Source organism: Achroia grisella, unplaced genomic scaffold (genome assembly GCF_030625045.1).
Source record: "Achroia grisella isolate CSIRO2021 unplaced genomic scaffold, CSIRO_AGI_Agris_v1 utg515, whole genome shotgun sequence".
Lineage (NCBI taxonomy): Eukaryota > Metazoa > Arthropoda > Insecta > Lepidoptera > Pyralidae > Achroia > Achroia grisella.
In genome coordinates, this window is record NW_026712908.1 from 3,092,561 (window position 1) to 3,119,513 (window position 26,953).

At 35.3% G+C, this 26,953-nt stretch overlaps 2 protein-coding genes across 2 annotated transcripts in view; one reads left to right on the forward strand and one right to left on the reverse strand.

Moving 5' to 3' along the window:
* Positions 1 to 5,775, forward strand: part of LOC131847095 (methylcytosine dioxygenase TET) — a 49,322-nt gene extending 43,547 nt beyond the window's left edge. The window contains exons 9-10 of the mRNA XM_059196555.1: positions 524 to 752; positions 1,053 to 5,775. Of these exons, the coding sequence (XP_059052538.1) occupies positions 524 to 752; positions 1,053 to 3,324 (2,501 nt within the window). The 3' untranslated portion in view covers positions 3,325 to 5,775. The remainder of the gene's footprint in view (positions 1 to 523; positions 753 to 1,052) is intronic.
* Positions 5,776 to 7,875: 2,100 nt separating this feature from the next.
* LOC131847006 (all trans-polyprenyl-diphosphate synthase PDSS2) lies at positions 7,876 to 26,601 on the reverse strand. Its single transcript, XM_059196443.1, has 7 exons — positions 26,028 to 26,601; positions 22,405 to 22,536; positions 19,025 to 19,213; positions 15,269 to 15,405; positions 10,980 to 11,140; positions 10,215 to 10,406; positions 7,876 to 8,611 (listed from the first exon to the last, which is right to left on the reverse strand). Exons 1-7 carry the CDS (start codon positions 26,336 to 26,338, stop codon positions 8,450 to 8,452), a joined length of 1,284 nt encoding a protein of 427 aa, XP_059052426.1. The 5' UTR covers positions 26,339 to 26,601; the 3' UTR covers positions 7,876 to 8,449.
* Between the last annotated feature and the right edge of the window lie 352 nt (positions 26,602 to 26,953).

The following is a 26,953-nucleotide window of genomic DNA, read 5'->3' on the forward strand; positions in this document are numbered from 1 at the left end:
AGCCCGCATACTATGTATTGTGACTATTGTTTCTGAGTAAACTATTTAGAATATAGTGTTAAATTTTTATTTTCACTAGCCATTATCCGCAACTTGTCTGCCTTTCTTTGATATTGGCTGTGTCTGTTCTTGTGTCTATTTTTACTCCAAATTTTATTTGAATCCGTTCAGTCGTTTATTAGATAGAAGACAGACGACAATTCTACTGTCTGTCTGTAACCGTTTCACGAGGTGAATGTGGTCTATTTTTGAGCACGGACATGTGCTGAGCTGTTCAAAATCTGGAAGAAGTTTATGCAGACGGTGATGCGATTTTTTGTGCTGTGTGAATTGTAATCAGATATCGATGTAAGTACACCGATACAAACAATTACACTCATGAATACAAATATTTATGCCTTGCGAGGAATCGAACCCGCGCCCGTCGGGAACAAGGCGGTGTTCTAAACCGCTAAATCACCGTAATAGTACCATAGTAGTAAAGCGGTGGATCCGCAACTCTACTTGTATTGTTTGATCGCAGGCGTGACGGCGTGTATAGACTTCTGCGCACACGCGCACCGCGACTTGCATAATATGCACAACGGGTGCACGGCGGTGGTGACGCTGGGCCGTCACCGCGGGCTGCAGCGCGCGCCCGACGAGCAGCTGCACGTGCTGCCGCTGTACGTGCTCGACGCCACCGACGAGTTCGGCTCCAAGCAGGGCCAGGACGAGAAGGTCGCCAGCGGCGCGCTCGACGTCCTCAACAAGTGAGTGGTATTGTACGACTCCACTCATACTATTCATATTGCAACCGATAATCTCTTTTTTTATACTACAATAGAGGCAAACACGCATTTTTTATAGATACAAACGAGTTTACACGTACATACTGTGTGTGCATATTACAAAGCATGTCTGTCTGTCGAAATCTTTAAAGCTAGTGCTGAGGTTGTACCTCTAGCACCAGCCTATCTATCTGGCTTTAGCTATTCATAATTTTGAAGTTAAGTCTTTAATTTAAGGACAATGTGACGAATCATTCTTACAAAAGGTTTTAATCGTTGCAGATATCCTATGGAAGTCCGAGTTCGATCTGTGCCGTTACAACCATGCAGACGTCACGGCAAGAAGCGAAAAGACGAGGAAAACACTGACAGCAACAATTCGACCAACGGCACACAACAGAATCCTAACAATAATCAAAAGAAATCCCAACAGTGCTCCACCACGGCCCCCAGAACTCCACAGCCAGCTGACGCACGCAACAACGCCAGCCCACGAAGCCAAAGCAGCGCCTCCCCTAGGGCACACACACCAGCATTGAACCAGTCAAATCCTTCAGCGTTTACAAATAACTCACAATATAACTCTGCTTTTGTCAATCCATCAAATATGCACAATCAGAACTCCAGTATTATGAACCCAAACTTAGGAAACCCAGCCTTACTAGATATGGCAACCATGATCGACAATTTCACCGATGCACAATTGCAAAGCAATCAGATATCTAGTACGGTTTTAGACTCCCCGTATAATCCATATGACCAAAGTTACAATATTCATCATCAGAATTCTATGTACAATCAAAATCCTGTGCAGCCGATGGTCGAAGGTTGTCAAAATAATAATCCAAATCAGCTGCCGAGTTTTGCAGCCGGCTTACAAAAAAGGAACCATCCGTTCAACAATATCACGGGACAAATGAACGTCCCACATAATCAGTGGCCAGATTTCCCTAATACTGAAATGTTTAACAATGTTGTGAAAGAAGATCCTGACTCTACCACGGCGCATCTAAATGTTCCACCAAATTATAGCCCTGATTCAAATAGAAGCGAAACTAATTCGGACCAATTATCACAGAAAAATGTTGTCGAACCTGAAAAGCAGAATATTCTTACGGGCGATATGTCTAACAAAATACCCGAATTCGATATGCCCAATTCGCCGAGGCTCACAGAAATATCACAAAACATACAAAACACCCCTGAGTCCCCTGCGCCATCACAAGGCTCAGAATTAAAATCTCCAAGTAATGACCTATTAAATAGTTCTCCAGATATTCGTAAAAGTGTATGGAAATCTCCTGACTCTAAGAGTTGGGATGCGAAACCAAAGGATCAACTGACCCCTGAAAATGAAAATTCACTATTTAGAGTTCCTAAAGCCAGACCTCCTTCTAGATCACAACACCCACCTGACGGTATTGAGAATTCGACGTTTTTAAAGCCTTATCCACCATCAGATAGACCTCACTTAAACCAAGGATATGAGCATAGAAATCCGTATAATAATAGCACACCCAACAATACTGTACCTCAAACATCAACCTCGCAAACAAACTTTACCATAAGCCATGATGAAATTAATCAAAATATGGCAGTGGTGAATAAACCTTCAAATGAATTTTCTGGAAATAATTTCCATTCTGTTAATCAAAATACTTACCCTAATCAGACTCCAATTCAGGGTTATGGTAACTATCCCCAGGTGCCCAACGCGTACCCGTTCCCAGCAAATCCTTACGGGCACTTTAATCCTTATGAGAACACGTATAACGACTATAACAGTTTAGCTTATTATAATGCCGAAAAATATAAAAGAGAAGAACTTTTGAGAAATTCGCACTGCTATAATTCATATGGATACCAGTATAATCCCAATTTCACGCCGAATTTTTACCAGAACCCAAACCCGAACTGGTGTCAATCGTCGCCTAACTGGTGCTTATATCCACCGCCATTCTCCATTCCTTATCCACCTGAACCACCAAAAGCAGAACCAATCGGTGAAGTAACGGATTTTACTGACAACTTAGAGTGTTTCAAAGACAGCCAAATGGGAGGAGTAGCCATAGCATTAGGGCATGGAAGCGTATTGTTCGAATGTGCAAAACATGAAATGCATTCTACAACAGCTGTAAAAAATCCGAACAGAATAAATCCAACAAGGATTTCTTTGGTTTTTTATCAGCATAGAAATTTAAATCGTCCTAAACATGGTCTCGAGGAGTGGGAAGAGAAGATGCGATTAAAGAAATTAGGTTTAACCCCGACTACACCGAATGCGGCCGGACAAAATTCAAACTCTGCTTCGCCAGCTACTACACCAGGTCCGGAGCAGAGACAAACGCCGATATCGGAAAAATGGAAGAATAATGAAGATACGATACCTGGAGGTTATACCTCCTTAGCGGCTTTAGTAGAAGCTACTAATGCTGCGAAGAAAAAAGGCCAACTAATGCTGAGAACAGAGACGCAGACGACGATGTCATGGACGACATTATTCCCAATGCATCCGTGCACCGTTACGGGTCCGTACCAGGAGTCGGCCACCTGACGTCAGCCATCCGCCTCGGCGTCGTCCGCATGACGTCATCCCGGCGCCTCTGCTTGACACTAGCTCTAGGTGACAACGCGTCGCACGCCTGATACCGACTTCGACACAATGGAGTCGAAGTCCCTTCCGTAGTTTGTAAGGTCTATGTTGCCTTTCAATATGTAGAATTTCTAATCGTTGATTAGAGCCATGTGCTTTCCAAATGTTCTGTAGTTCCTGAATTCGTAAAATTAAGATTCGAATAATCGTCGGAACGGAACTGTCCAATGTGCTATAAATTTCCCGTGAGATTCCTTTATGCATTTACATTGGAATTGAATACCGTTTTAACGTAGTATTTTTAAAGTATACCGAGTGAGTTTTTAATCAAAGATGTAACTTTAAGTTTTATAGTGTTTATCGCATTTCAGCTAGTCTTACGTTATTGCGTTAGTATCGATTGTGTATTGTCGAAGTGACCGTAATTGTGTAGAATTTTTTGTATATTCTTGTCGTAATTTTAGTTACTACCGGTGTTGACTTGATGACCTTTTGGGAATTTAGTTTAATTAATTTTATATTCTGTGTACTGTATAAAATACTGACTTTAGTATGTTTTATCTGCATATTTTGTCGAAGTTCTCTAATTAAGCGCATAATAAAGTTTTTGTGCGATGCATTGATCTCATAAACTACTAACCCTACATAATATGTAACCGTATTCAGAACAAAAGTACAAAACATCACATCAAAAGCTTGTTCGTAGATGAATCGTGGGTCGACGGACGTATTCGGCAAATGTGTTTCTTGATATTTTTGTACCTTTGTCTGTGTATTAGTTGTTTATTTTATTGTATTATTAACTATCATTCCTCCGTGTTTCGATATTTGTTTTGGCGTATTATTTGCGTTAGTTGACATAAATCATGGCGGTAACGCGACATGTATTTGCCACAAACATATGAGTGCTTTTCTATTAGGTTAAGATGTGTGTATTTTTAACTTTCTAGAATATTTAACTTATTTATATTGTATTACGTGAACCATTATCGAATCATTTTCTTTGTAATAATTTAGTGTTACTGTAGACTTTAATATTTAATATATTTGCTTTATGACTCGACATTAAATTATTGCAGTTGTTTTATGCATGTTTCAAGTTAGCCTTCTTTACTTTCAACTCGAGTGCCTGTATGTTTGGCCATAACGGAATCTGCGTTGATATTATGATTTGAATCTTGTTTGCCCATTTTCAATTAATATGTGACCTTACTTTTTAAAGTCAACAAGTCTTGTCTAATTTTGCGGTGTTTATTATTTTGTATACTAGATGCATAACAATAAAAAGACGATGAAAGTACATTTATAAGAATATTATACGTGCGAGGAAAAAAAGTAATTTTTTCAGGCGCTTGGAAAGATTATAAAGTAGGCATATTATTGAAAATGAATGAAAACATACTGATGAATAGTTATTAATATATAATTAGGTTAAGGAAAAGTTTGTTTTAAAGATTAAACTATTGATATAGTTTATATTTTTTACGTGTACCTATTTATTGAATGGTAAATTTATTGGGACGGACGTGAAATTATTTATAAGTAAATGCAAGTTTTGTGAGCAAAACTTATAAAAACTAAGCAATAATAGACATCGGGGTCTATGTACATTGTAACGTAGGAGTGAAACTATAATTAACGAATGGTGCGATACGTCGTCGATCTTATGCAATTGCTTCATATTTGGTATGTAACGAAATTTGCCTAAATTGTAATTCGGATATTATTTATGTACATTGGTAAAATGCCCTTAAATTTCTTGCCAGTAAACTAGCTGCCAACAAAATTGTTAATTCCTCATCGATGCATTGTGTGACTAGACATATCAAAGGCAGTCGTAATGTTTTAAAAATCATATTGTGAATATATAAAATCATACCTATTGTAATATTGACCGATAGGCATTCAGCATCAATATATTGAAATCATTTTTGTTATATACACTTTTAAAAGAGGGAATTTTTAACACCAATAAATTTTGTAAAGTAAACATTTGTGGATGAGCATCGGTCTTTTTAAGGGAATTGTATCATTTAGGGTCACACTAGAAACCTGTGATATAACCATTAACTCACGAGTGCTTGACTGCTTGTATGTTTGACTGTCTTCATCATTTGGAGATTGATGCAGTAGAATAGCTTTCAAACCAAAAACGACCAGTATTGTCAATACCTATGTTATAACCAAAAATATTTGAAATACGTTAGTTACGTTGCTCGTTTGTATCGAAAGTGGGTAGTATTACCAATGTGAGTGTTTTTTTTACATATATAAGGCGGACGCCATGTTCGTCGCGTTCAAGTTACGGCGAACCTATTGTATAACAATATTTTCATTGTCTTCTGCCAAAACAAAAGAGTAATCGAATGTGTCATGTAAATAGAACTACCATTATTTATTAATACAATAATTTAAAACAATTTCTTATGTTTTATTTTATAACCTGTCTTGCCAAATATATCTTACTCATCTTAGTTACTTTAACTACGTAATATTACCTTATCTGTGCTTTAACTAAGTTAATTATATAGATTTTTATTTCTTGGCTTTGATAATCTAGCGGTTTAGCATACCGCCTTACTTCCGATAGTCGCTGGTTCGATTCCTCATTATTTAAAATAAATTGGTCTGGGTGTTTCTTATGTATATTATCAAACAATATTAACGATTCATATCAGTTGTCTAGTACCCATAGAACAAATTTAAGCAAAATTAGCTTAAATTTGTGCTATTGGCAAATTGCAATGGGCAAGTGCAAATTAGCTTGGAGCTAGATGGCTCTGTGTGAAGTGTTCGGGTTTATTATCATATTTTTTTAGTAGATGGTATGGTTCACCCGCCTGCGCTAACTGTTTAGTCTGGCGGGGCGCTATTGGAGGATGATAGGATAACCTTGAGGTCAGGTCAGTTAAACTCACATCAGTTTAATTTATCACGGTGTTTTCCAGAGGGAACCATGGAGGTCAAAACTGACATCAGTCCACATTACTAATGATTCCCTTCTTTGGGGAAGGGATATAGATCTGTATAAATATAACCGAGAGGTTCAATTCATCGCTATAGACCAGCACTATGGACTCTGCCATTCATGAGGATTAAGGTATTATTCTTTTAAAATCTATAATTATCATTGTCAAATATCTTTTAAAACACGCTTGATATAATGGAAGTATCTCGACCAATGTGTTGTCGAAATAGTCAGTACTTGTATAGTGGAAGTGATAAAATAAAATAAAACATTTGTACACAAAACAGTGTATTTAATAAAAAAATAGTACAAGATTATATTCATAACATACAATTACAAAAGTACCTGCACCATTTAATAGTTCACTATCATTTTTAACATTAACAAGTTTGAATAAAAATATATTGAACTACAATTCATATTTACTTTTAAGCCTCTTGAATTGAAATATATATTTATATAAAAAATATACAAATTTTAATCTAAATTTATATAAACATTACATCAATTAACTATCTTTCCTGTGGCATAATAATGTTACGTTGTACTTAAACAAATTAACACTCATCTGCAAACTTACAGCAATATTCATAAAAATACCAATTTTAACTTGGACGGTCTCGGTGGTTTAGCGTTTTAGCACACCACCGCTTTCGATAGTCGCGGGTTTGAGTGCAAAAATTCGTATTCATTAATATAATTGTAAATTGTATCGGTCTGGGTGTTTTCTGTGTATATATTGTATTCACAAACAAAAACGTATTTTTTATGGATGGTAACGGAATGGTGCACCCGCCTGCGCTAACGGTTTACGCTTGCGAGGCACCAGTGGAGGATGATAAGATGAACATGAGGTCAGGTCAGTTAGCCCATTGTGACAATTTCACCAGGAATTTATCACGATGGTTACCAGAGGGAACCGCGTGAAAGTCAACCTACAAAAACGTATTCAAGTATACCATCTATTTCCGTAACACAAGCTCTGCTTAAAATGGGACTAGATGGCGCTGTGTGAATTGTCCAGGGTTATTATTATTGCAACTATTTTGTGTCTTTCTCACAAGCCAGTTTTGTTATTTGATAGACTGAGACAAAACATTGTCATAGTAAATTGGTATTATAGGTATTTTTATGAATACTCTTATAATTATTATACTTAATTAAAGCTAGAAAGTTGAGTATAGTTTTAAAATGTATATTCTATATTTAGCCGTTGATAAATATTAAATACAATATAAGGTCCATGCATTATCACAGGATTAGAACAATCTTAAAAATACAAAATGTGAAACCGTGTCTCCTCATCGGCCTAGGCAATTATCATAAAATTTGATCTAGACATAGTCTAAGTATAAAATGAATGAAAAGCTTCATTTTCGCTTTAGGAATAAATCTTGTGAAACTGTCTAAACGTAAAAAAAACTGATAATACAGTGCAACCTTCATATAACGTACTTCAATATAACGACTTCCGCGATTTAACAAATTCTTCGTAAACCCCTTGAGTCGTCCATGAGAGTCAATGGAAAATATACCTTTACATTGCGAACAACCTTTTTATAACGAATTTTTAACTATCAAGAAAAGTATAAATACCTCTAACGTATGACTCTTAATCTCATATTATGTTATTCATGTCGCGACAAATTTCGACGCGCTTTTGTTCGTAAAACAATCATTGTTGTTTGATGGAAAGGAATGTAAACAGTTCTCGTCACTATTGTTAAAGATTCAAGTTGAAATGGCTCAGAAACGTTTTAAAATCTTTATAACAAATTTTAGACCAACGTAACCTCGATATAATAAACTTCAGTTCAACGAATTATATTGAGATTGCACTGCATATAGCCAGGGTGGAGGTATGTTGAATAGTTGGTGGTATGAAACGAAGAGAAAGATGAGGTATCCAGTGAGTTGGTACAGCTAGATTGGAGATGGCATATGAGACGAGGTCAGCTGTAGGTACTATTAACCAAATGATACTGGCTACAGCGCCTAGATTCTTCTTTTCCCAAGTTCCGATATATCAAAAGGTGTAGTGTCATAGTTGGTAGTATAAATTGAAGAGCTATATGAAGTATCCATTAAGTTTATAGTTAGATTGGTAATGGTATATACTTAGTCGACGGCGTGATGCAGCGCGGAGAGTATGTTGGCGAGTGCGGAGCGCGCGTCTCCGAGTTGGAAGTTCCCGAGCGCGGCGCGCGCCCGTCGAGCTTGTCCGCGCTGCAGTTCCACAGTCTTCGCGATTCCATCTCCTGCCATCACTGCTTCGTACAGCTGATATCAATACAGACAGTTTAATTCATGATGAAAGAGAAATAGGATTGTTAGTAATGTTGATTCTTTTTAATGGATCATAATAGAATGGTGCACAGTGCGCTAACGGTTTACGCTGGCGGGTTACCAGTGGAGATAAGATGCACATGTCAAGTCAGTTAGTCCATCATGGCAAATTCATTAGGAATATATCAATGAATAATAAAAAGGACTACCGTCAAAGCTTATCTTGTTTAAAATAAAAGCTATAGTTATTATTATACACATCTAAACGGCTGTATTAAAGTAAGTACTTAGTTTAATAAATACTGAACATTTTAAGTCCTAAATTAGCCCCATTGCCTTATTCAATGTCAATCTATGTTTTAAAAGAGTATTCGATACATTACACAACAAAAAAATAAACTTTAACACACACACACACACACACAAGATTCGATATAGATGTCTTCTATCATATGCATTATATTACTTTACTATATTATTACTTTACTTTATTAAATAATTTCCTCACCGTACGCGATGTAAGGACTTTTATTTGGTATTTCTTTCACACTTTGGGTTAAACGAAGTTTACATAAGTATCCCTAACGTTTTTTAAAATATTGTACTATCGTCTATGTTCATCAGGGATAAGTAGGATTCCAATGGTAAAACAATTTGTCATATCGGTCCAGTAGTTTCGGTCTACAATGCATACAAATAAATAATCAATACTTTGAAATCCCATGAGCTGTTCTTTTTGTATTTATACATTCAGAAGAAGGTTTAAGTGTAGAATTTGTTATTTGTAATACACGTGCGTAGCCGGGGCATATACATATATACAATATATATAACAAACATCTTGTATGATCAACCTCAAAAAGAAATGAGAACATTCTTTTCTATTTGACTAAAATCTATACTAATATTATGTTTAGTAATATTGTAAACATTGAAGTGAGTTTATTTATTTGTTATCTCTTAACGCCTTAACGGTTTAGAAAAAATATCAAGAAATTAGGTATACAGGTATATAGTATTTGGGACAGAGAAAGACACAGACTACTTTTAATCCCGGCCATACAGTTTGCAAAAGTCATGCAAACAAAGTAGAATTATAATAGATAAGTAGTAGATGCAGCAATGAGTCAGCTAAATGAAGTTCTAAAATGATTTATTTATTTCGGCTTCGGTGGTATAGCAGTTTAGTTTAAGAATCGAACCCACGACCATTGGTTATAAAGCCTTTACATCCAATGGTCGTGAGTTCGATTCTTCGCACGATAAAAACATTTGTGTACATGTGTATTATAATACCCCCGGGGATAATGCCAGGGCAAAAGAGTTCGAGAGGCTCTGAGGCTCCAACCTGCACCCTACTAGAAGGGTACGGACGACCATATGTCTGCAATCTGTCGAAGATTTTTTGTACAAATACATATTTTATTTACTTCGGTAGGTTCAAACAAGTCAAATGTAAGTTGACCTTCAAAGACCAATTTTTATCTGCTCTCCAAACGAGTACGAATCCGGTACTAAAGAATAGTATAGTAGTAGTCAACTTGAAAATTCTCCTCAATTTAAAAAAAAGGACAAGACGATCTGAAATGAAACTTACAGCGTGGTAATCGATGTCGTGGACGCTCCTGCGCCCGGCCTCGATGTGCGCGTAGAGTTCGGGACGCGCCTGCAGCGTGAAGGCGAGCGGCGCGCCCACCAGAGAGAACGAGCGCGGCTCGGGACCTGTGAACGACTCCAGGTCCAGGAACGCCTGCCACGCCAGCGCCAGGTGGCACCCGAACAGGTAGCCCTGCACACACGTTGGGTAAAGGGAAGTTAGTAATGTGGACTAATGACCCCATAGCTAGCATATTTAAGCACATGTCAACACATATCAAAGTGTTATGAATGCAAATTTATGAGTAGCATGTTGTAAGGTCCAGTTTAGGATGACTACAATGTTTGCAAACATGAATCAAATGTGTGAAAGTTCTTCAAACATTTTAGACCTAATTTTATTTCTTATCACTTTCTATTTAGTGTACTTTTTATTATCTAGTCTTATCAAGCGTATATTGCATGCATCCATATAATTTAGGTTTTAGGATAACATTGTGTTGGATTATTAGTGTTTTGTGTGCTAACTAGGTTTGTTACCAGTGTTTTGTTTACACCAGGTCACATTTATTCTTAAAAACTCGACCTTGACCGTCGGAATTTTTCTAACAATCCTTTGATGAAATTTTTGTCTCGATCGATCAAGCCGTTTCGGAGAAGTATCGTTACAAAGAGTCCAAATGATCGTTCCACACTTCGCGCTCCACTCAATAAATAAATACATTTTGATGTTGGGCAGCAGCCCAATGACGTTTTTAGACCTGACCTGTGTTTGTAAGTCTGGTCCGTGTCCTGCCAGCTTCAGAGTCGCCGAGCAGCTTTTGCCCAGCAAAGAGCCGGCCGCAAGCACGTGTCGCGCCGCCCACTCGCGCGGTAAACTACCCAACACTCCAGTCATCGGCAGCGGCTCTACGATGCAATCCCATTCTGCAATAATAATTAAATGTCAGCCAGATTAGAAAAGCAGTGTTTAATGGAGGATAATGGAACGGTGCACCTGCCTGCGCTAACGGTTTACGCTGGCGGGCACCAGAGTAGAATAAGATGAACATGAGATCAGGACAGACAGCCCATCGTGCCAAATTCGCCATAATGGTTTACAGTGGAAACTGCGTGGAGTTCAACCGTCAAATTCAGGTCATTATTAGTAATGAATGTAACATACATTGCTAATAATGGACTCAATCCACATTACTAACAACCCCCTACCCCCCGAAAGCCGGTGGTTTGTCACCCAGAGCAGAACAATGCACTGACTTGCTAGCTTTTTGCATCACTTTTATATTTTTTTAACAGATATTGTCAGTGAAGTAGCAACCTAAGTAACAAACTAACTAACCTTAAAACGCATACCTATGTGTACGAGGATGAAAATAAATTTTGACTGAAAGCAAAATATCACGAATTTATACGAGGATCCTCGTACCGATGGAATCCCTGATAAAATACCCTCCCTGCTTTCGGTTTTCAACGGCATCTTAAACCAGAGACCCCTGTGGCTCGGCAAGGGGAGCTCTAGTATGAGAAGCAGTAAACACAGCAATTATGTAATTAGCTTTAAACATTTTGGGGTTAATCATTTTAAAAAATAACTAGCAGTAAATTTCGAATAAACTCTTTTTGTTTTGTTTTAGGTATCGGTTGCTACTTCGAATAATCTTTTTTGTCGATATAATCGGTGACATAAACAACTATCGATGTCGGTGTCGATATAAACATCGATCTTTCGTTTCGATGTTATTGAAAAGTTACAGTCGATCTAAAAGCATCGATATTGTACGACTAAACAGGTTTATGGACCATCCCTATGATGAATGCAGTCCGAACTTAGGTATACATTTTGATTGGCTTTGTATACTAAGTGACCTGTATAAGGAATGTATTCAAAGACATTCTATAATGTCCATGGTTCATTGTTTATGTATTGTATGGAGGTATATACCAATTCTATAAAGTTGGTCGGTGGCCTGCTTTTAATTCTCAGAAGTATGAGAAATAAATTATTCATTATAATTGGAGAGCAAATAAATTATTAATTACTTTACCGAAGTAGGCTTTGTACAAAATCGTCTATGATACCTCAGTTTTACCTATTTCAGTTACGACGCAGCTTGCTTTGTAAGTTATATAAAAGAAAAAGTTGCTATTTTTTTAAGGGATTATAATGGAATGGTGCACTAGCCTGCGATAACGGTACGCTGGCGGGGCACAAGTGGAGGATGATAAGATGAGTATGAGGTCAGGTTAGTTAGCCCATAGTAGCAAAATAACTAATTCAATTAACCAAGTTTCCAGGGAAACCGCGTGGTCAACTCGACCTGGTATATCGCTATTAATGGGGTTATTAACTTCTCCGCAATCAATTCCATTTCCATTGGTCACGACATCATGAACGACTGGAACTACGTCGCTTATTCTGTTTTATTGTGTTTTTCATTATTTATTGTGATGAAAGAAAAATTTAAAAAATTACGCAGAACATTAGAAAATTTAATAGAGTCGTTCTATGTACAATGCGCTGAGTCAATATTCATAGTTAAAACAGAAAAACGTCCGTATCCGTGTATTATAATGAATGCAAAAATGTATGTTTGTCGAAGTCTTAAAAAGGAAGGGACTACTTTTTTGGGTACCTTTTATCTACAAAAAAGTAGATCAAGTTGCTGTTACTATAGTATTTTTTTCTATAAAACACATATTTGTTCCTAGCGAGTACAAGTCATCTAGACGTGACTTCCTAGTTTTTAGGAAGGACAGACAGATTATCATAGCTTTTTACATATTAACAATTCGGCTCACGATAGAATTCACTTGCATTCAGCGCGCGTTCGATTCCTCGTTGTTGTACAGTGGTGAATTTTAATAGCAACCTTAATACATTACTGTGTCAGTAGAGTACAACTATTGGCATCTTTACATTTGAATGGAATGAGTTGGTTGTCTGTATTCCAAGATATATAATTTCGCATACTTATATAAGAACAAATTTGCGTGTTAATATTTATATATAGGTGGTATTACAGGAGACTCAGTGATCGAAATTAGACCATAATTAATTTAATTTGCGAGTCAGAATATTATTAAAGTTCTATTTTTTAATACTACTGTAGTGGCAAACAAGCATACGGCCCATCTGATGGTAAATGGTTACCGTATGGACATCTGAAACACCAGGGGTGTCACGTGCGCGTTACCATCCCCTAAGAAACCTTAATATAACCTTCTACTGTCAAAGACTAAGATAATATTAAAGATAGACAATATTAATCTATTCTCAATTTGACCAAAGACTTTAACAATAAACAAAAATAGTATGTGTGTGTCGAATACAAGGTAGTGTGTCCATCCGCCTGCGCTAACTGTTTACGCTGGCGGGGCACCAATGGAGAACGATAAAATGACTATGAGCTCAGTTCAGTGAGCCCATCATGACAAATTCACCAGGCTTTATCACGATGGTTTCCAGGGGGAACCGCGTAGAGATCAACCGGACTTGGTATTATATATTGCTGGCAATGAGGTCATCAGTCTACAAACCCTTTCTACTAACAATACCCTTTCTTCTCTTTCTAAATATTATGTATGTATTTATAAAAACAATTACCTATAGTTATCTAGTACCCGTAACACAAGCTCTACTTTGCTTGGGACTAGATGCCGCTGTGTGAATAGTCCTCAGATGTTATTATTATTAATATTATAACCACGTTTTCCATAAGCTACTGCAGGACGATACGAATTAAGTCAAGCAATAGTTCTGTGACAGGTTTCATTGTTGAGACATGATGTCGGCACAGTCATTACATAATCATTATCATACAATGCCGCTGAGATGACAACACTTGCGCCTGTCATGCTTCATGTTCTCGCTGTCTTCTCTACATAATATTTAAGTATAAATTCCAAACTTTCAACGTTAAAAATAGGAAATATATAATAATTTAATATATGATGCACAATATCTATGTGTGAAAAACGATCAATCATATACATATTATATCATATTCATATACGTATAATTTAATCGAACCCACCGGAAAATGGGGCAGTGTGTTAACCGAGATTGTCATTATGCCCAATAATGACAATCTCGGGCGTGTTGTGTCTACCGAGATTGTCATTATGCCCAATAATGACAATCTCGGGCGTAGCAATAGCATTTCTCGATAAATGGTTCGATAAAATAATTATTTAAGTAATACAATATATATTATATTACTTAAATAATTTTCAAAATCGGTTCAGTAGTACCGGAAATTAGCCTAAAAATCCGAACTGACAAACTTTATCTCTTTATCATGTATATTAATACGGATTAATACCGTCATATTATTTGCGTAGAGTAGAGTAGAGTTGAGGACAAGCATATTTACTTGACAAATGACGGATGTGTGTACATCGCATACTGGCTGTTAGGTAAATACGAAAATGAAACGGAACTGTGGACTATGACTTGGACTATTAAAATTAGAAGTACCTACTTAATACATTTAGAAGGAAATTTTAATAAATGTAAAATGAAAGATTGACAGAATATTATATGTTGTGTGTGTATGCACTTAAAACCTTTAAAAAGGAAGAAAACTAAATAATCGTAAAGTGAAAAAAATTTCTAGAAGTTATTTTTATTACATTTACCGAAAACTATAATGCTAAAATTTATATACACAGATTTTTTATACCCCAAATACAAAAAAGAAAGTAAAACAAATCAAAAAAAAAAAATTACAATTTTTTGGACAGAAAATTTTATTTCTTTATTGCATGTGGCATTAAAAATACATACACTCCTAAATTTTCACCCTTCTACCACTAACCCCTATTTTTTAATAGGGATATTAACTTACATGGCAAAACAACATTTGCCGGGACGGCTAGTTTTATATAAAAGAATAGCCTATGTCTGTCCTCGAAATATAATTTATCTTCACGTAAAATCAATTCAAATCTTCTATTAATTTAGTCGTTTAGTCATGAAACGGTATCCAACAGATATACACACATTCTCATTTATATTACAATTGATTAATAAGATACTATGAAAATTACACGAACCTGTAACTGCATCACTCTGCTCCTCCGATAGGGGACGTGATGGGAGAGGGTTGTTCTGTTCATCCCGATCTCCCAAAAACTCGGCCTCGGCTAAATCTCTGACTGCTGAAGACATGAGCTCCACCAGCTCTTGATTCCTAATAATACATAGTGAACTTATTATGAAATATTTATTATAAAATTAAAGAAAAAGTTTTCTTTTCTTATGGATGTTAATGGAATACTGCACCGGCCTGCGCTACTGGATTTCGCTGGCGGGGCACCAGTCCTCCACTGGTGCCCCGCTGATAAGATGAACATGAGGTCAGGTCAGTTAGCCCATCGTGGTAAAATCACCATATATCACGATGTTTTCCACGATAACCACGTGGAGGTCAACCTAACAAAGTACATTGCTACCAATTGGGTTATTAGCCCACATACTAAAAATGTCATTCCCCATTGAAACGAATTTGGTTAATCGAGATAAAAATATGTAACATATAGGTAATACTTTGCATGGAGACCCCTCGATACCAAATGATGGCATCGGTGGTCTAACACAGCTCATTACTTCCAATGGTCCCGGGTTCGTTTCCTCGCACTGTACAAACAATTGTATTCATGAGATTCTTTGTATCAGTCTGGATGTTTTCTATGTACCATATATAATAATAATAATAAACTTTTTATTGTGCATAAAAAATATTTACAAAAAAAATCTTAATATAAAAATATGTTAACAAAAGGCGGCCTTATCGCTCAAAGCAATCTCTTATAGGCAACTTGGATCATATGATACTGTATGTATTTACAAAAACATGTATCTAAGTATATCTATCAGTTGTTTGGTTTCCATAGCTCTGCTTAGCTTAAGACTGGATGATGCCGCGTGAATTGTCTAAGGCTATTATTACTAGTATTACAGTAATATCTGAACTTGACAAAGTACCTATATATAACATATCACAGTTAACAAACATACCACAGTGTAGTTGATAGTAAAGACTAACTTTCTGCACTTCCTGTATTTACAAATGAACTGTATGTATATATTGTATACACGCATATATGAGCGAAAGTGTTGCGCCGGCACGGACTTTCCTTTCTTCAGGTACCTATAGAATTAAACCTATACATTTTGCTAGGTGTAGAACCGAAATTGCTGTGACATAATTGAAATGATTTTAAAAGAGTTTATTAAGATCACTGTCAAAGACAACTCTTGAAAGAATGATTAAATTAATAGTGAAAGTATGTATGGACATATTGAAAATACATATATTTTTATTGTTGTATTTCGTTATTATACATATATAACGAAATACTAATACCGTAATAACTTATAACAGAGGGAAACAAACAAACTAGAGAGAAATGTATAGTACATTATATATTTCTAATAGTGTATTTGTAGAATATTAATAAAATTCCCTTACTAGTTTTTAAGTTGGGTATAGCTGTAAATATTGTAATATCCCTAACATTAAGTTCAGTTAATCTATTCATCTATTTTAAAATTCGTGCCTAGAGGACCTAAACTTCATGAGCGGTTCGTTACGGTGTAAATACTTTAATCACATGCCATTTAGGCGAGAAACATATACACGTATCAAAACATAGGTAAGGTGTTTTTTTATCTCTGAGTTTCAGGCACCCCGTCCTTTATTTGTATTTAGGCCTAAATTCATTCCAATTAATGAAGAAAGAGCTCAACAAGATGGGATGCGACTGGAGACTGAAAATTTGTATTTTCTCATCTTGTCTCTTTTTATATTCAAATAAAAATGACAAATTATACACAAATACCGCGGATAATAATTTCGAGATATTTTTACACAATCTATGTCTACGTAATAAACGATCTATTTGAATATATTACTGTGACACTTATATTAAAAATAGAAAAGAATTGAAGACATTGAATATATTTAAATAATAATAATAAACCTAGAAAGCAAGCAAAACCGATGCATGCAACACGCGAAGGTCGCCACTAATAACTGCACCGTACCACGACGGCAAATATCATTCTAATTTGATCTTTAACTTTTTACGACATCTAACACATTTTAGAATAACATAATAAATTCCGCAACGACTCTTAATCTCGGTAAACATGGTTTCCGACAGATGTAATATATTATTACTCAACACATACGATACGTGCCTGCGACTTCTCCCCGCCACATATTGCACATCTAATAGTAACGTGCATAAACCCAAAACCACAAACCTTGAAATATAGACTTTAAAGTAAAAACTCTAAAATCCATTCTCTAAAACATGCAATTGTGGAGTTAATACAGTATATTATTAAACATGTGATATCTTCAAGTGTTAACAAAAATATAAACATTATTGAAAAGATATCATACATATTGCGTTATTTTTATCATTTTCATGTTCATAAAAAAAATTGGATGATATTACGAAGCATCGAAAAAAAATCAAATTATGTTTTTGGACTTTTAACTTTTTTTTCTTTTAATACAATTAACAAACAGTATGCCTATGTATACAATGTGTGATAAACATAATTATTTTTAAATGTATTAATCGTTAATCAAAGTTTACTAAAAATATTACTATCTGTGATATTACTTAATATCAAGTAATCAGAAATCTAATATATAAAACTCTCATGTTATTTTGTTTGTTATCAAGTTCCTCCTCCCTCAATGGTCACCCTTATACCAACCCCGTAAATATTCTTTTTTGACAATTTGTTTCATATAATGCTTCAGTTTCTGTCTAAAATAACAGAAACCGGAATTAAATTTTAGTGAGATACGGTTTCGTTTGTTAAACCTATCTGGTATGAGACACTACTTTCACATAATTCAGTTATTGACAAAACTATATAGTCACGTATTACTTAACTACAACGAGCGCGAGTGGTGAAATCAGTATGACGATGGATATGGACCGACCTAATGGTGTTAATTTACTTGCATAACATCAAAGGCAGCGAGTTAACAAGTGGTCGATGTCAATGATGTATTGTGTTATGCACTTCGGGCTTCACCAGCTATTCACAATATTTATAATAATATAATTATAATATGTAAGAACAATTCACACAGCGCCAACAAGTACGAAGCTAAGTAGAGCTTGTGTTATAGATATTAGACAACTTATATAAATACGTAGATATATTATTTTTGTAAATACATACATAATATACATAGAAAACACCCAGACCGATACCAAAAATATACATGTTATTTATTGCACATTGAAATACAATAGTAAATTTACATGTATGTAGACAAAATGAGCAAAGGTGGACTTATCTCTGAAAGAGATCTCTACCAGTCAACCTAACACAGCGTGGCATAACTAGTACTCATGAATACAAATACTTGTACCGTACGAGGTATCAAACCCGCGAAATAAGGTGACGTTCTAAATCGTTAGACCACCGAGGCCGTTGAATTACCTCGCTCAATAAAACATTTTTAATTTCATATTTTTGACAAGACGTTCTTTTGTCACATTTTCTTTATTTTTGGTTAGCTATTCTATTACTCTGTGCTTACTGTAGCACTGCGACATGCATAATTCTATTGTGCTCGCCCTGTTTTTAGTTTGCTGCCTAGGCCCGTCGTGGACAACAATTCAAGGATATTCATAGATTTTTATCTCAAGATAGAGCACTCTCTCACGAAATATCTCCTTTGGAAAATATGTGTACTACTAGTCGGGCAACGTTCATGTTCAGGAGCTCTTTGTATACTAGGTGTGTATAAGTGCGATATAAGTAAGTAATCTTACCTCAAGTTAGCGAGCTCAGAGCAACAGTTCGCGAGCAAATAGTCGCCGCCGAGAAGAGCGATCTTGTTGCCGAACATCATGTCGTCCGGGTCGCGGGCAAATTGCCGGGCAACGTTCATGTTCACAAGCCCTTTGTGCACCAGGTGCGAGGTGCGGATCATCTCCGTGACCTCGGCCAACGCCCGCTGACTGCAAACAAGGAAATCGTTTACTGAAGGCTGTATACGAAGAATGCGCATGAAGAAATGGGTAACTTTAACATGAACTGTCTCGTTAAGGAAATATTTAATAATGATAAGTGATCCTACTACCCACATGACCATATTAATCGTGCCTCATCATTAAATTAATACTAGTACTTTTTTTCTGTAATTGGAATGGAAAAAGCTGACGGCCCATCTGATGGTAAACGATAACAGTCGCCTATACTTATATATATATTATGTCTTTTATTCTGTAATTTCACTGCTTACGCACGCTACTTGGGGGGTAAAATAGATGACACTGAGATACACTCTCAGGCGCCCTCTGTACAAGACCTTTGGTCATGACTAGCTATTAGGATAAGGCGATTAAGAGATCTGGAGTATCTTTTAGACACTCGAATATACTATGTACTAACATTTTATATTTATAGTTCTATACGAAGAGATAATTTATAGTCGGTTACATGAAAATAATTACTTACTATACATTGTTTTTAAATTATCAAATTATTGTAAACAATTAACTTAATTTACACATAATTTCATGACGTCGGAAGTATTGAATGGTTCATTAAAATTGCAAAATATATTGTGTGTTGCAGATATTATTGATAAATTTGTATAGTTATAAAGTTGTAGACAACAATTATTCAATTGTTGTCTTACTGTCATTTCCTTTTCGATTGTAAGAAAACTTGTGTGGTAATGATTGTATTTTTATAAGTTATGGCGTCTCGTTCTTGCTATTTGGTGACGAGACACGGATATTTGTGTATGAAATTGTCGATAAATTATTGGGAAGAGCTCTAAGAGAGCTTCGGGGATTTTTTCCATAATAATGTCATGCACCAGCCTGTGCTAACGGTATATGCTGGCGAGGCAACAGTGGAGGACGATAAGATGAAAATAAGGTCAGTTCAGTTCGCCCATCGTTGTAAATTTACCTGAAATTGACCACGATTATTTCTATGGAATGGAGAATGGAATTATTTGTCCACATTACTAAACATTTTTCTTCCCACCCTACGGGGATTATTAATAAAACGATCAGGTCGACTACTCTTTCACTTTTCCCACCCCATCTCATCTCATCACTTACACTTCACTGTCACTCACGACCTTCCTCCCTGTAAACCATCATGGTCAATTCCTATTGAATTGGTCATTATGGGTTAACTGCCTTTATTATTCCTATTAGTGCCACATCAGTGCATACCGTTACCACAAACTACCACTTCATCATAACCCATTAAAAATCATAATCATGTCAGTACATGCACACAAAGGTAATATGTTATATAACATATGTACATATGTATTATTTGCGGAAATTAATAATAGTACAAACTTATTAAAATTATTATATTCGACAATACATATACAAATTTCCTTAAAATAAATAACAATTTGATTATCCTCGACGTTATTCATATACATTCCTGCTTGTACATAATTACTTAATTACAATTGCAAGAATGTTTTCCCGCCATCCTGTCCACAAAGTAAATGTACCCCGCCGACGTCACTTCATGTTGATGACTTATGAATATGTATAGTTCCATGTATATCAGGGTTGGCACCTGACTGGATATCATATCTTCGAGATAACCACCATAATAAAGAAGTACATATTTGACTACTGTCCAATAAATTAAATCAAGTTTTGTTTTGAAACTAAGAAATACATAACCACTAAATAAATAATCCTGAACAATTAACACAGCGCCATTTAGTCCCACGGTATGCAGAACTTGTGTTATGGGTACCAGACAACTGACATAAATACTTAGTTAGTTGTTTTGGTAAATACATACATAATATACATAGAAAGTACCCGATACAAACAATCATAAACATGAATACAAATGTTTTCCAACGTGCGAGAAATCGAATCCGCGAGCATCGGAAATAAAGCGGTGGGCTAAACTGCTACATCACCGGGCAAAAGAAACAATAAAGTTGGAGAGCCAACTTGAACGATTAACTATCCCACCCGCGCAAAATTGTCTGTTTTCGGTTTTTGCACATTTTTTATTGAAACTCTTCTTTTTTTTTTGTCATAACGTACTGTGATCTAAAGCATTCTTCAACAAATTGGCTATCCAGCATTAAAATAATTTTTCAATAAAATTTCAGTGTCAGTAATTCCTGGTGAAATATCTATAAATACAGTTCCAACCATAAAGGTATTTATATTCCAAACAACTAATATAACAGATATTAGTATAGATATGTAATTTTTTAATTATTATTTAGGGATGGCAACCCTGGAACAACCTAGGTAGTTAATTCGATGCGACACATTATTTGCTCGGCGCCTTTAGGGCCTTATTCAGTGATGGTAGAATGACGTCATTACCAAGTACCAATATTGTAAATGGTTGAAGATGTAAAGTCCCAGATACCACTTGGTATTCTATGTAAGTAGTTGCAGGTAGCTGAGACTGCAAATTATGTTCGCATAAGGAAAATGAGGACTATGTTTTGTACATTACGTATGTACATTCAGAATTTTATGCTTAAGACTACATAGAATATAGATAATAGATCGTTGATTTGATAATTACCAATCACGCATAATTATACTTTTATAGACATGAACAGTACATTCGACATAAAATTAAGAAACATGAGGGATCAGAAGCAATACAAAAAGACCGTAAGCTCAGTGGAAGATTGTTTAGAGAACTAGTGAATACGTACATATTTTTCAAATTTGTAATATTGCGTATTAGTATATAATAAAAAAAGTAACTAAAATTTGAGTATGATTTTCGTAACATTTTCACTATTAAACTGTTGATAAATTTTAAATAATTAGATTGTACCTTGTAGAACTTTGGATTCTATATTAAATCCGATAAAACACGCTTTATATCGAATTCAACTGTTACATAAAAACATCATCCATTCTTCAATCAAATTAAAATTAGCATGATGTTAATATGAATAAACTACTGCTGCTATCTAATAATATGGGACTAGAGATTGTTAGTTGTTTATTACTATACCAACTATTAACTACGACTAACACGGGACTTCTCCTGTTTTCAGGTAAGATAACCATCTTAAGGGCGTACATATATATTTTTATATCAATAGTCTTTGCATTTCAAGTCAACCAAACAGATACACACTTTCACATTCATAATATTATAGATATTAATAACTTACCTATGCAACACCCCCGCGGCCTTGTCTTGTTCCATGTCCGGTATCTCAGGACTGTGGCCGGCGGCCTTCGACACCAACAACACGATGAGTCCCCACGCCTGCATGTTGTTCTTCCCATTGTAGATCAAGTTTCTGCACAAGAACATAATAAATATTGTCAGTTTCTTTCGAATTAAATTAAATTACTGGTAATGGTAAAGCAGAGGTCGCTGGGCCGGTGGTAGACTGTTACATTCATGCAAAGATTAGACTTGGTTACTTAACATTAAGTAACCAAATCTAACTTAAGCCCGGTAGTAGGAAAATCCCGAAAATAGAAAGTTTCACTCGTATGATATTTATAGCCTATATGTTATTCTGATGTGTAAGCTATATTACAAAATCTGTTCCATAGTTTTAGCGTTAAAGAGTAATAAACATCCACCCTTCTATCCATATATACTCACAAACTTTTCCTTTTTATAATATTAATAAGAATAAGATAAGATTAATAGTCTACCTATTAGACCTAAAGAAATATTATTATATAATTATTCTAAAAATAAATAGTTATTGCGTGATATACGAAGGTATGCAAGTATATTATTGAACTAAATATTGCAATATGAATATTTATAGTTCCGTTCGAGATCTGATAACAAGATGTTTTTTTTAGTAGACAGCTTGTACACATTATTTTAATAAATATTTGTTTTATCTTTATATTTTATCTTCTTTTATGTTTTGGGAAATATATAAATAATTCCATTTTATCCATGTAGTCAGGCACCATATTATTTTTAAGTATGATAATGGAATGGTGCACCCGCCCGTGTTAACGGTTTACGCTGGGAGAGCACCAGTAGTGGATGATAAAATGAGCATGAGGTCAGGTCAGTTAGCGCATCGTGACAAATTCACCAGGGATTTATCACCATGGTTTCTAGGGGGAACCGCGTGGAGGTCAACGTAACATGATACATTTGGCATTGGGGCTACTGTTCCCCATTACTAACAGTTCCTTCCCCCCTTAAGCACCGGTTACCACCTAGCATCATGCGCTTTTATAGTTTGTTGGGTTACGTCGGTGGACACTGTTAACGAAAACACATGTAAATAAGGGGGTTTGCGTATATGACGTTGTTGGAATCGTTTCCAATATTGAAAAGATTTAAATTAAGTTGAACCATATGTACTTATATAAACTATTTGACAGTTGCAGTTTTGATTCATACAACTCCATTTGTATTTGTAATTTTCAATCGTTTAGTTCAGTTCGCGTATAATCGCTGCAAATAACAATAGTATTCGAATAAGAAAACTGTGTCACACATTCAACAAACCCACGAAATTTGATAAGATATAATCAATAGAGGCGCGGTTTGTCGACAGCACAGTGAACAAATCAACATATCGTTCGATATTGGAGTATAGTGATGTGACATTATCCATACAAAACCGTTTAATTAATCATTAATAATAATTTTAATTCATTAAACCAATACATGGCCTCTTCTGTGAGTGTGATTAAAAGCCACTTCGTCTATTGAAAAAAATCGATTGTTGTAATTTATTGCAATATTAAAATCGACTAATAAACGATATATCTTATATATAAAATTCTCGTGTCACAGTTTTCGTTCCCATACTCCTCCGAAACGGCTTGACCGATTCTCATGAAATTTTGTGAGCGTATTGAGTAGGTCTGAGAATCGGCCAACATCTGTTTTTCAACCCCTAAATGTTAAGGGTAGTCCACCACAATTTTTTTTTATTTTTTAGATTTTGTCTAAAAAATTTTAGTTTCTAATTTTTTATGATACAACAACAAAAATACATACAATCCTAAATTTTCACCCTTCTATCATCAACCCCTATTTTTACATAGCGTTATTAATTTATATGGCAAAACAACGTTTGCCGGGACAGCTAGTTATTAATATATTAGTAATTAAGTTCGGGGGAAAGGAATTGTTAACAATGTGAACTATTCTATTGCCAGCAAGGCAAGCAGACCTCCACGCGATTCCCCCTGGATACCATCGTTATCATTTTTTTGTGAATTTGTCACGATGGGCCAACTGACTTAACCTCATGCCCGTCTTATCATCCTCCACTGGTGCCCTGCCAGCGTAAACCGTTAGCACGGGCGGGTGCACCATTATCATAGTAAAAAATAATAAAAAAAAGTTTTCCGGAATATTTTTTTGACATCCCTATTAAAGCAACAACAACAGTAGCCTACTATTCCGATTACATATCTGGCGATCAGTAGTGATAGTCGAATATTGCATAATATTGGCTATCTCCATTTTACTCGTAGTACTAGTCTGTATATATAAATAAAATTGGATTGTCTGTTTGTAATATTGAAATAACCGTTTTTTACTACAGTAAATATATGTATTTATATTCATATGCATATGAATATAAATACGGTACATATACCAAAATAACATTTTTTATTATTCTTGTCTGTCTGTTTGTTCCGGCCTATCTCTAAAAAGGCCGGACCGATTTTGACGGGACTTTTTTTGGCAGGTAGCTGATGTAATAAGGAGTAACTTAGGCTATAAAAAAATCGTTTATTTTAGAGAAAAGTTAAATTCCACGCGGACGAAGTCGCAGGAACAGCTAGTTACGAATACAAACGCCTTCTTATAACTGAACATTATCTATATTTACACTAATTAGGTACTAAATTATATTTTTGATAATTAACAATTGATAGCGCAATGTACGCTAATTATCAATTAGCGCATAACAAGACTGTCGTGCCTAAGATTTATAATATCGTAAGACGATATGACGTTTGGCCTGTCTGATATATCAAATTTATAAGGTATCTGTATTTCATCTATTAATTGCAATATTAACAAATTAACAGTCACACGCAACTTCTGCGTTACATCTCCAGCATTTTTGCAATATCTATTGCAGTTCCGCTCCTATTGGACCCGTGATGCAGTCTTTCTCAATAAATGTCTACCCTTTACTAAAAGATTACAATGAACATCCAAACTCATAATCTATATTTTTATAACATTAGTACAGATACCTCAGCACCCTTATTTAAAAGAGTAACACGATAGTTATTTGCTCGTTTTTCTTCTTTACATAGTATAAAACAATGTCTCAGCCGCTCTATTCGCTTATATCTTTTAAATTGCGTAACGGATTTTAATGCAGGGTTCAGTAATAGAAAGAGCAATTTAAAAGGAAGGTTTATATGTATAATACATCCGACTTATAATATAGAACGCGCCGAGAAATTTAAAGATTTGTAACGAATCCGCCCGAAGCCGGGACGAGTTAGTTACACAATAAATATCAGAATGATTGAGATATGGATACCTACCTAATAACATACCTTATAGTAGACAAATATTAATTAATCTATGTGCCAACTTAAATAAAATAATACATACATTAACGTAATAAATAGAAGCAACAAATTTGATTCTTAGTCATTTCTACTTACGTATCTACGCAATTAGGTACTTATCGCACACATCAATTACGAAATTACCAATTATATAGGTAACTATTGCGTGATGCAATTGCATTAAAATTCCGAACATTACTGCCCGTTTATGTATGCTTGAGCTACAAAGTTAATACTGATATAATTATAATCAACTAACTTAGCCGTTTTCAGCAAAGGATGATTGCTCCCAACGAGTTTTCTCAAATGAAGAGCGACGTTTGCAATCTCGTCACTGAGAATCCATCGTAAACTCAGAAACGACGTCGGGTACCCAACAATTTTCTCGGCCTCACTCACGGCTCTGTTCCAATCTGGCTTCGGAGTATGTGTTGCAATACTGGCTCGATGCGAACTACTTGTGCTGACTTCTCTATTACAAGGTTCCGAAACTTTCGAAACTAATGCACTTGATGCAGGGACTTTCACCAAATTGCACTTTGATAAACATCTCAAACTACTTAAACTCATTTTTTAGAATTTAATACTCTACGAATGTGCAATTCAAGTGTCGAAAGCTCGAAAGTAAACTAATATATTCAGGTACTCGGAAAACTCAATATCATAACAATACCCAAATAACTACAGTGTAATGTAAACACACAATTTTATCACAGATTTATTTCTTCTAATTTTAATCTTTATAAACAACAAAAAATAAGTTGCGTAAAATTTTGTTTCGTAATTTCAATTTCAAATACTTTATTAGAATATAATAACAGCAACTTGTACTTTCGCGGTATCGCGGCAAACTAAACAAAACCACAGAATACATTACGCCACAACATAATTGACAGGCAGAACGCAGTCGAAATTGACAGATTGACAAACAGTGTGACCATCTTAATCTAATGTATTGGGCTTTGTTAAAAGTTTCTAGTTTAATTCTAATCTTAAAGAGATTCAATCTTATAAAAATCTTAATTAAATTGTAATATTTATGATAGATAAAGGTGTTTTATTATTTTTGAAAATTGATTTAAATTATGTTTTTTTCTTATTACAATGCTGTTCGAGTAACAAAAGACAATATTTAATACCGTTATGACAGATTCGAGACACTTATTTTATAGGTTAGACTTTACT

Coding starts and splice junctions, on each gene's coding strand:
- LOC131847006 (XM_059196443.1), bottom strand. CDS start 26,338: ATGAGTTTAAGTAGTTTGAGATGTTTATCAAAGTGCAATTTGGTGAAA. Junction 22,537..26,027: donor CCTTTGCTGAAAACGGCTAA/GTTAGTTGATTA, acceptor GTTCTTGTGCAG/AAACTTGATCTACAATGGGA. Junction 10,407..10,979: donor GACCAGACTTACAAACACAG/GTCAGGTCTAAA, acceptor ACGTGTGTGCAG/GGCTACCTGTTCGGGTGCCA.